Raw genomic sequence first — 10,461 nt, 5'->3', positions numbered from 1 at the left:
GACAGCTTTGGGAAGAACAAATCCAGGTAAAGGCTGATTGCCCATCGTCTGCCACAGCCCCTGCTGGGCAGTGGTTTTAAACTCAGTGAGCAAATGCGTGGTGGTGCCTGCAAGAGAGAAACCGTCCCTCTGGAGACCGGCGGGGAGGAAATGGTGAGAGAGGAGCAGGAAACACTGAGTGAGACACAGATGAAGTGAGGGGTGGGGGAAAAAAGAGAGAGTGAAAATTCGTTCAGAAAGGCCACTTTATTGATGGAGAAGAAACTGAAAGGAGCTCTCCACAGCCCTCCCTCACTCACTTCAGTGGCTTCACGGGGCGTCTGAGACCGGTGTGGGCAGGCCTGTTGCCACACGGGCTGGGCCGAGGGGCCAGCTCCGTGCCGCCTGCCCACGTCAGGCGGCCACATACAAACACATCACAGCTCATGAAGACTTGCAAATGCACCTCAGAATTCCCCAAATGGTTCCAGACATTTTTTTTTATATTGTACAAAATATGGTAAGTAGGAAAGATCAGCTGTGCTGTTGACACCTGCGGGACGTCTTTTTAGGATTACCGTCCCTGAAACATTATTTTTTATTGCAGTGAAACCTCTAGAAGGTAGAGCTGTACAAAAAAAAAAAAAAAAAAACAACAAAAAAAAAAAACCCCAAAAACAAAAAATCTAAACAATTTTAAGAAGAGCAGCAACTTAACACTGCTTTAGTTCATTTAAATTTTCTTTCTCAAAAATACATTCCTAAATATACAAACTATACAATCTTGTCATTTTAATGCTGGTTTTCGTTTTTTTTTGTTTTTGTTTTTGTTTTTTTAATAATAATAGAACCCAAACTAAAAAAAAAAAAAAAAGTCTGTTCGTCTTCCAACCGACGAGAGCGCTAGAGGGATTGTGACTCAGTACCTTCATATAACACCACATAAATAACTTTAGCCACAGTCTACGTTCACAGCGTGGTCAGTGGAACAAAGGAAATACTTTTCTGGCGACTAGACATCATCTGCAGAGAGCGTCGGGATATTCATCCGAGGCTGCGTGAAAAATGCCATCTTCTCTCTGCAAAAGAGACCAGCCCTTCAGAGCAGGGTTTTCAACCTCATTTTATGGGTATTAAAAAAAGAAACAAAAAAAACTTTATTTATTTGACAGACAGAGATCACAAGCAGGCAGAGAGGCAGGCAGAGAGAGGAAGGGAAGCAGGCTCCCTGCTGAGCAGAAAGCCCTATGCGGGGGCTCGATCCCAGGACCCCGAGACCATGACCTGAGCTGAAGGCTGAGGCTTAACCCACTGAGCCACCCAGGCCTCCCCATCACTTTATGGATATCACAGGCAGGCTCTCTCTTAGTTGCAGGGGTTGTCCTGGGCATTGTAGGAGGTTTAGCAGCATCCCTGGCCTCCAGCCACTTGGTGCCAGTAGCAGCCACAACCCCCCACCCCTCCCTGCCTTTCTTCCAGTTGTGACAACAAAAAAAGGTCCCCAGACACTGCTAAATGTCCCTGTGGTGCCCAGTCACCCGTGGCTGAGAACCACTAGTTTAGGGACATTAGTAGGACCAGCCCTCTTCAGTTCAAATCACGGGCCTGAGTTTGAAAGGGCCCTCGGGCCACCTGCAGTGTTCATTTGTTTGTTTTAGATTCCCAATTGGTTAAATATTAAGAGGTGTCCAAATACAGTTAAACAAATGACAGTATATTTTAAATGTTTCTATTCCAGAAAGGCACGTTTCCTTTTTTTTTTTTTTTTGGAGCACATATAAAACCACGAGTGCCTTATCTAGGAGGATATCATGAGTCTAAATGCAAGGGCCGCTGTGAATGGCAGGCCCTGGCCAAATGGCATTTGGGGCCCTCTTGAGATGTGCCTAGATCCAGGTGGGCAGAGGCAGAGTCAGGGAGGCCCGGCCAAAGCACCTGTCACCCCCAGGCTTATTTATCCTTCAGCCAATCCTCCGTAATTACCAGTGATGGGAACGATCAAAGGAAAGCCTGGAGCAGGTGGCTCACGGGTTCAATAAGAGGGTCTAACCAATTAGTTCAAGCTGTGTGGGGACTGATAAAGACAGCTGAGGGAGAGCACCACGTGCTCCCAGATCGCCAGGGGCGGTGTGGCAGAGGGCGCACATCTGTTACAGGGAGCGCTAATGCTCTGCTGGTGGAGGGAGCACAAGCCGGGGCTGGGCAGACGGAGGTTGGGGAGGCTGCGTGTGAAAGGGCAAGGTGGGCAGGCCGGGGGCCCACCTGCTTACCTGAAAGACTGCACTTCCGGGGGCTCCTTACAGCTCTGGCCTCGAAGCCTGTGCACATCCTTGGCGGCTGCCCGCATCATCTTGTCTGTCTGGAGCTCACCCTTGTGCTCTCCTCGGTCCATCTGTAGGGCAAAGCAAGTGGGGCTGTAAAGTAGTACAGAGTCCTCAGGGCCTCTAGAAAGGGGTCAGCCAATGACAACTTCCTAGCATGAATGAGGAGTCTACTGTAGACAAAAAGAGGGTCACAGAATGGGCTCGCCCACTCCTTCCTGTTCCACAGCAGGATCTTCTGTTCAGAATGGTGAGGAGACACGATCCCACTGTCCGTCACGGTGGACAGGTTTTTAGGGCCAGGGAACTGACTATCTGTGTGGTAAGGAGATGAGGGCTGCCTAATGAGGGGTGTGCTACCTTTCTAATCCTCAGGGCCATAAAAAGGTACATTTTATAATTACTTCTATATTATAGAGTGGCAGAAATCCAATTCCAATCATTCAGCTGCACTCAAGGGCTCTAGGGACGCTGCACCCCTTCTTTTTTTTTTTTTTTTTAAGATTTTATTTATTTATTTGACAGAGAGAAATCACAAGTAAGCAGAGAGGCAGACAGAGAGAGAGGGAAGCAGGCTCCCTGCTGAGCAGAGAGCCCGATGCAGGACTCGACCCCAGGACCCTGAGATCATGACCCGAGCCGAAGGCAGCGGCTTAACCCACTGAGCCACCCAGGTGCCCCTGCACCCCTTCTTTCTTTCTTTCTTTCTTTCTTTTTTTTTTTTTTAAAGATTTTATTTATTTATTTGACAGACAGAGATCACAAGTAGGCAGAGAGGCAGGCAGAGAGAGAGGAGGAAGCAGGCTCCCTGCTGAGCAGAGAGCCCGATGTGGGACTCGATCCCAGGACCCTGAGATCATGACCTGAGCCGAAGGCAGCGGCTTAACCCACTGAGCCACCCAGGTGCCCCTGCAACCCTTCTTTCTAATGCAAACCCCTGTACGCACTTTTGAGAATAAACCACAAAGAGCCTTAAAATACCCATGTACCACATACTTGAAAACACTGCAATGAAGATGGAATTTTGGTCAATGAAGTCATGATTTTTTTTTTTTAAAGATTTATTTATTTGAGAGATAGGAGAGAGAGAGAGAGAGAGAGAGAGAGAATCCCCAAGCAGGCTCCTCACTGAGCACGGGGCCCGATGCGGGTCTCAATCCCAGGCCCCCGAGATCACACCCTGAGCTGAAATCAGCTGCTCCAGGGAAGCCATCATTTAAATGGTTCTTTAATGGGAGGTCACTCTCCTCTCTCTCTCAGTCAAATAAATAAATAAAATCTTAAAAAAAAAAAAATAGGAGGTCACTCTCAGACAGTCATGGATATCCTATTCTTTTGCTATTTGAGAGATCCGGTTTCCTCCCTCTCCTCTCTCCCTCCCTCCCTGCTTCCCTTCCTCTTTCTTTTCTTTTTCTTTCTTTCTCTTTGACTTTACCTATTGTAAGGATATGGCATATAAGTAATAAAGTAGAAACAAATAAACCTTTCTGGAACTCCTGAATTACCAGAGTCCATTTGAAGCCCCCAGGCGGGTCCAGACCTCAGGGGCCCACCACCCCTTTCCTACACTAAGGCATTCTCACCTGCACCAAGAGCTGGGACTTCAGCTAGTGGCACTCCCAACAACCCAGGCAGGTGCCCTCTGTAAGGTATTTTGTTTGGCTGCAGAGAAAACTAGCAAGGGTCATTCCTGCCCTGGGGGACAGTCCAGGAGTGGCAGAGATCTTATACGGGAGTTGAAAATGGCGCCTGTGTATTGACCCTGTGTTGCAGCTTTTTCAGGACGGGTTGGGACCTGTCAGCTCACAAGCCCTCTGGTGCCAACGTCAAATTTTTAAGGCTCTAAATATCCTATTGCTCTAAATATAGCTCAAAAATGTAAATTTTTTTTTTTAAAGTCATTTAGAAACTGCCAGCTTTGCAGACCCCATAAAGTTGTACCCATCATCCGCTAGCCATAGATAAGATAAACCTCAGGGCCATCAAGGACTGGAAGCTGCCCTCTGGAGCTCTCTGACCCAGACAGTCCTGTGCTGCTGAGGACCAAGTCTAGACGCTACATGCTCCCCATCCCCTGCCCTCCTCTCCTCTAGGTGGCGGCCCAGAGCCGTCACCTTTGGGAGTTCTCCTGCTGGGAGGGACCTCCTCCAGGTGCAAACGTGTTATCTTTGGAGATAGTATTCTGTGCAACCGCTGGAGCAGACGCTGGGGCAGGTCAGTGCTCTGTATCTACTCTATCCAGGTGTGTGCCCCATCGCAGATTAGGTCCCCAGGAAGTGTGACTAATAGGCCTTGCACAGACATGGAAATACAGCAAGAGGGCCTGCAGCCAGGTTGAGAGTTAAAAAAGGGATGCCTGGATCCCTCTGCTGATAGGAATAAGAGGCCCTGGGAACACTCTTCGGTGTGCCCTGGGTTTGGAGGCCCTGTCTGAAGCTCTGGCCTCCCGTCCCTGCAGCCCGGGGCCGCCCCCAGGGCAGACCGGGCTGCCCCCTTTGCCTCTTGCGAGGCTCTCACCCGCTTCTCCAGCATCCTCAGCAGCAGGCGGAAACGGTCATCCTCACGCAACCACTGTGGCAACTCCTTCTCCCCGTGGCTCTTGGCTTGTTCAAGCTGCTCCTTGAGCTCCTTCAGCACTGAGATCTCCTGAGTCAGCTGACTGTGCCACGTCCTGGTGGCCTGCAGGTCCAGCTCGAGGTCCAGCGACGTGCGGATCAGGCGCTCGGCGCGCAGGGATTTGACCGATGAAGGCTGCGGGGGAAGCGAGAGCTTTGACTGGTTATTAGAAGGCTGGATCCCATGAGCCCCAACAACCTGCCGCCTTAAACCTCAAATACCTCCCTATTGTTCATTCGAAGGCTTCTATTCCACAGAAATGGGGTTCGCCCTCCCCCAGAGCCTGCCTTGATTTCTCCCACGTCCACGGCTTATGTTTAGTGAGCATTTTTATGTCCCAAGCATGGGGTTGGTGGCAAAGCTGAGGCTGTAGCCCAGGCAGTTGGCCCCAGACCGCACCCACTCACTCCCCACACTGCCCGGTTTCCCGGCTCTCGGTGCCCTCAACGTTCACACTCAGTAAATGGGCTCTTGTCATGATCGTGCTCTGAAGTTGCCTCTCAGTACAGATCTGCCCTCCCTTGAGGGGTGACGTCATGTCTTCCTGACTTTATGTTCCCCTAATGGACATCTGTTGTTTCTGCTTGTCTAGCACCCGCTCCCCTGGTCTGACAGTAACCACCACAGTGATCATCTTCCCTTGGGAATCCACTCCTCTGGTGGTTCTCAGGGGACTCCAGGGACAGGAATGTGACCCGAACCTGGACAGTCAGAACCTCAGTGACCGCTTCAGGGTGAGTTTGTTGTCTAAACCCAGCCAATAACCTGCAATTCTGGCACCTTTGCTGAGCTCCTTGGAAAAAAAGAGTCTTTACACAGAGGTCAAGAAGCCAGCAAGATATAAATCTGGAACTGATCATGGCCATCTTTCCCACCATCTGGGGTGACCCTTTTTAAGAATTAAGCTATCTGCGGGGAGCAGGGCCATGAGATGGGGACTGAAGCTTGACAGTCTCAACAAAGGCTCAGTTCATGCCTGAAGGTAGTCCAGCATCCTGGGGTTTCCCATTTAATGAGCCAGTAAATTCCCTCTTGCATTTTCAAGCTATATTTGAGTTCTTCAGTTATCTGTACATAAACAATCCTGAGTAATACAACCACTTATTCTCCTTCTTGATCAAAAAATTCTGTAATGATTACAGAATAACTATATGATTGAGGGAGGCAGAATTCTCAGTTGGCCTGGAGTTTCCCACTCCCAACATACATGCTCGTAGAATGCCCTCCTCTTCAGTGTTGGGGGCAGGTGGTCTGTGAATATCATGGGATAGCATGCCCATGATTAAGTAATTCATCAGTTGACTCTGAGTTAAAAAGAGAGATGTTCCTGGGTGGGCCTGACCCAATACAATGAGCCCCGAAATGGTGAACTGGGCCCTTCTTGGAAACAGGTCTCCTGCTGGCCTTGAAGACACAATCTGTACTGTGGAAAGGACCACATGGCAAGGGCCCAAGAATGACCTCTGGGTCCTGTGAGCAGCCCCAAGCCCAAGCTAGTAAGAAAACACAAGGCGAGGGAGTCTGCCAGCTGAGGGAGGCTGGGAATGAATCCTTCCCTACTCACACTTACACAGGACGATGCAGTCAGTCAGCACCTAGATGTGAGGCTGCTGAGACCCTGAGCGGAGGCTCCAGCTAACCTAGGCCTGAACTCCTGACCTGTGGAAACTATGAGATACTGAATTTGTAGTATTTTAAGGTGCTAAGTTTGCTGTGACTTGTTATGCAGCAACAGAGAACAAACACAAGGGCTGATACAAGGATTTGGGACATGGTACAGAAGACACTACTGTGAGAGCTGCCCTGAGTCAAGGCAGCCAGCACACTTGTGGGACCATGAAGCAACTCAGAGCGGAAGTTCTGTAATGCCCTTCCAGGGAGAGCCCTGTCTAGTCTGTACTCGTAAGTAGCACGGTCAGGAAATCCAGCTGAGGGATCTCTGCGACTCAAGTTCTCAGAGGAACAAGTGAAGGTGCTTTGTTCTGACTGACATCCACTCCCGGAAACTTGCCCGGACAGGCCGAAGCAGAGACTAAGCTCAGGCATGGAGTGGAAGAAGAACTTAGCACCCAAGCACCCAGGCCCAGCCTCCGGACTCTCCTGTGTCTCAGATCACAGGGCCTGAAGGAAATGCAGGCTCAGATCCATCTGTCAAGGGCTCCCTCTATCAAGTCTTCCCCTTGGCTAAGAGGAAGAAGAAGGGAAGAAGGGTGAACTGTGAGAGCCTGTCTTGACAGGGAGTTGTAGGCAATGGAGGGGGAGCAAGTAGGTGCTTCCAGAGGCATTTCTCCTGGAGCGGATCATGAAACACTTGTTCTAGAATCTTCCAAGGGGCTTATTATAATGCAGTTTCCAGGACCCCACCCCTACTGCCTGAATGAGACTGTCTGGGAGTGTGGCCTGAGAAATGCGCATTGTTAGTAACCTCCCCAGAAGACTCCCCGTGCTCTTGAGACTGCAGCACCAGCTACAGCAGATGGGGGTGGAAAAGGGGAACCCAGGCTGGCAGTGGGCCAGCCCCTACCATTGGAGGCCAGGTCCATATTCCTGGGCAGCCAGCCATGTGCACCCTCTTCTGGGTGGCTTCCTTTCTCCTGCGCTCTCTAGTTCCAGAGACTGGGGGGCACGGTGGTGACAGACAAAGGACCTACTCCTGGTTGGCAGGAGTCTGCTGTTGGCAGCCAGTCTGTGGGAGGTCTGTGGGAGGAGCCCTTCCCTGACTGGGGCCGCTGGCACTTTCTCCCTGCGCCTTCTTTTTGTTTTGCTCTCTCTACTTTCTGACATTCCAACTCCTGTTTCTTCGAGTTCTGCAAACTCCCCAGAACTGCCGGGAAGTCTGTCTATACTGACAGCCCAGAGTGGGAAGGGCCCGTGTGCATCTCTGCAGCTCTGACTTGCAACCAAGTGTGCATATCAGGAGTCAGTCCTTTGCCTAACACGGTCCCAGCCTGATCTCTGAGCCAAGACTCCATCAGGCAAGGGGACATTTCTCTACAAAGGCAGCTTGTGGCCTCTTCCCAGTGCTTTTCCAGCTGGACTGAGAAGCCCGTTTGCACCTCCCCGCTTCTGGCTTGGAGGTGTCCAGCTTCTCTGCCAGCAGGGTGGGCTGTCAGAACATTTGCTCAGTCAGCTGCATGACGCGCTGGGCAGAGTCATGCAAGAGGCAGCTTCCACCAGCCTGGGACACCCTGAGTTGGTTAGTTCTTTATGACTTTGATTTCTACTCTGGAAGACAAGGATAAGTATGCACACTCTGGACCTAACCTATTCAGCATCACAATGATGTGACATTTGCCCTCTGACACCTCCCTAGTGCCTACACACGCCCTGGGTTCATAAACACTGCCACACTTGCAAAGGCAACCTTCTTCACACAGGGGCTGAGAAGAAACGGTCAGACACAGGGGCATGTGCTTGGGGAGATGACCAACAGCTCCGAGGGGACTGTCTTACCCGCTTCATCCGGACACTGCGCCGCTCCAGGGAGTTTCGAACAAAAGGTGGCTTCTTGGACAGCGTGGAGCTGTCGCTGTCACTTCGGTTCAGCTGCAGGAGATAAGTCCTGGGAAGTTAATTAGAACTCGAGTACGTCTGGAAGGCACACTGTGGCCAGAAGGGTGGTGGGGTTGCCACGCAGTTGGCAGTGCTGTGGGGCTGTCACCACATAGACTGACTCCAGGATCTCATGGCCCCTGGACCTAGCACAGCAAGGCTGTTTGCATGGACTCTTCCCTGTCACCCACAGAGCCACTGGCAAGACACACGTGGCTGAAATGTCTAAGTCAAGATGGGCGGGCACAGACTCTGTGAACTCTCCCCTGCTCATGTCCTCTCCCCAGAGGACCAACACTTACTCTCCGTGGCCGGAGATCACGCTTTTGTACCAAGAGTGCCCCTGACTGAGGAAGACAGGAGAGGGAGGCTGCAGCGACTGCACGTCCCAGGATACACAGCCCAGGGGTTTCTTTCTCGAATCACATTTGCAGGGCAGGGCGGTGCAATGGCCACGGCCTGAGGCAACAAAGCCCTCCAGAGAAGTTCTTTGTGCCATTACTTTTGTGGTTACTGATAATTATTAGTAATAATGTTATTTTCTGTATTATTAATAACTATATATAATTTATATATTTATGTATAAATAATTTATAATTAATTAGTAATATTAATAAATGTTATCAATCTGCAATGTTAATGGGCACAGGAACCCCAGGGATGTAACTGACAAAAGCTCCTGCAGGAGGCAGAATCTGGATCAGAATCAGGACGAGAATAATAGAAATAATCATATGGATTGTGCCACGTGCTTTATGGACAGTACATCTAATCTTCACACAGTCCTAATGGAGAACATTAAGGCCCAGGGAGACTTAAGAATTTTTTTTTTTTTTTTACAAACCGCAAGGCTGGTGAGCATCAGAACAAGAGTTCCAAGTCTGGTCAGTCTGACTCGAGGCCAGGTCCTCTCCTAGCCCCCAGGATGCACGGAGGGCCCAGAGTTGAAACTACATACAGATGGAGGTGTGGACCATCTTGACTGGGATGGGTGTGTACAATGGCTCGATACTCATACCAGGAGGCGGCTTTATCCCACACTGCTCCCATCCCAAGGCGACCCTCGCAGACTGTGCCATACCACCTAGCCATACCCATCAAAACCATTGATCCTGAGGTGGTAGCTGCTCACGGGTCAATGGTGATATTAGAGAAGAGTGACGAAAGCCACATTAGATCCTAAACTTATCTCTTCCTCGTGTAAAGATGTTTTGCTGCATTCACTCTCAGCCATGGTAGAGAATATTGTTGCTCTGTAATATTTCTATGTAATAACTAGGGAAACCAGCAATGAAGATGTGAAATATCTGACAGTCCGAGGCAGCTAGTTCAGGAAGGCGAGTCTTGGAAGAACTGTGTTCATCAGGTCAGGGTGAGCCGAGCATGTGACAGTACCGCGGAGAACTCTCCAAGTGTCAAATACACAGGGGCTGTGGAGAGCTGGAGGGAGTATAATTAAATACACTGTCCCTACACTCATGGACTTCAAGTTCAGCGGCGCGCCCGATCCAGGGAAACTAACCAAATGACACCGGCTGTGCTGAAGATCAAAGAAGGGAGAAGCCAGCAGAGGACACTTGGTATGCAAAAGTGTGACACCAGGCCAGCAGAATAGACAAGGCTTCAATAGACTGAGGGACAGCAAAGGAAGTCCTTCAGGCGGTGGCTCTGAGTAATAGGAAGACTGTGGGTTCTCCTAGCTTTGCACCTAATAAGCTGCATGACCCAGAGCAAAGTGTTCTGACTTTCTGAGTCTCGATTTCCGCATCTGTGAAATGGGGTAAACACAATTTACCTTTGCAGGCTTGTTTCTGAGATCAGAGGACCCAGAAAACATGTGCTTTTTTGTGGGAGAGGTTGCTGCTTAGCATCCCAGACCCCATCCCATGCATGGGGAAAGCCGCAGCTTAGGACTCAAGGTGGGAGACAAAGCCCACCCTACATGAAGGAGGCTGGCAGTGCCGGAGTGTGCCTTTCCTGGCCTCACTTGCAG

General features: G+C 50.2%; 1 protein-coding gene across 3 annotated transcripts in view; it reads right to left on the bottom strand.

Moving 5' to 3' along the window:
- Positions 1-227: 227 nt before the first annotated feature.
- The window catches only part of WWC1 (WW and C2 domain containing 1), a 151,648-nt gene continuing 141,414 nt past the window's right edge, over positions 228-10,461 (bottom strand). For 2 of the 3 annotated variants that reach the window (XM_059174249.1, XM_059174251.1), the window contains 4 exons: positions 8,370-8,462; positions 4,818-5,069; positions 2,250-2,371; positions 228-1,058 (listed from right to left, as the gene is read on the bottom strand). In XM_059174249.1, coding sequence (XP_059030232.1) covers positions 992-1,058; positions 2,250-2,371; positions 4,818-5,069; positions 8,370-8,462 — 534 coding nt within the window. In that variant the 3' untranslated portion in view covers positions 228-991. The remainder of the gene's footprint in view (positions 1,059-2,249; positions 2,372-4,817; positions 5,070-8,369; positions 8,463-10,461) is intronic. The other variant, XM_059174250.1, reaches the window with a different exon arrangement.

Source organism: Mustela lutreola, chromosome 5, assembly GCF_030435805.1.
Source record: "Mustela lutreola isolate mMusLut2 chromosome 5, mMusLut2.pri, whole genome shotgun sequence".
NCBI lineage: Eukaryota > Metazoa > Chordata > Mammalia > Carnivora > Mustelidae > Mustela > Mustela lutreola.
The sequence above is the reverse complement of the archived record's forward strand: the minus strand, read 5'-3'. Positions and strand labels throughout refer to the sequence as shown.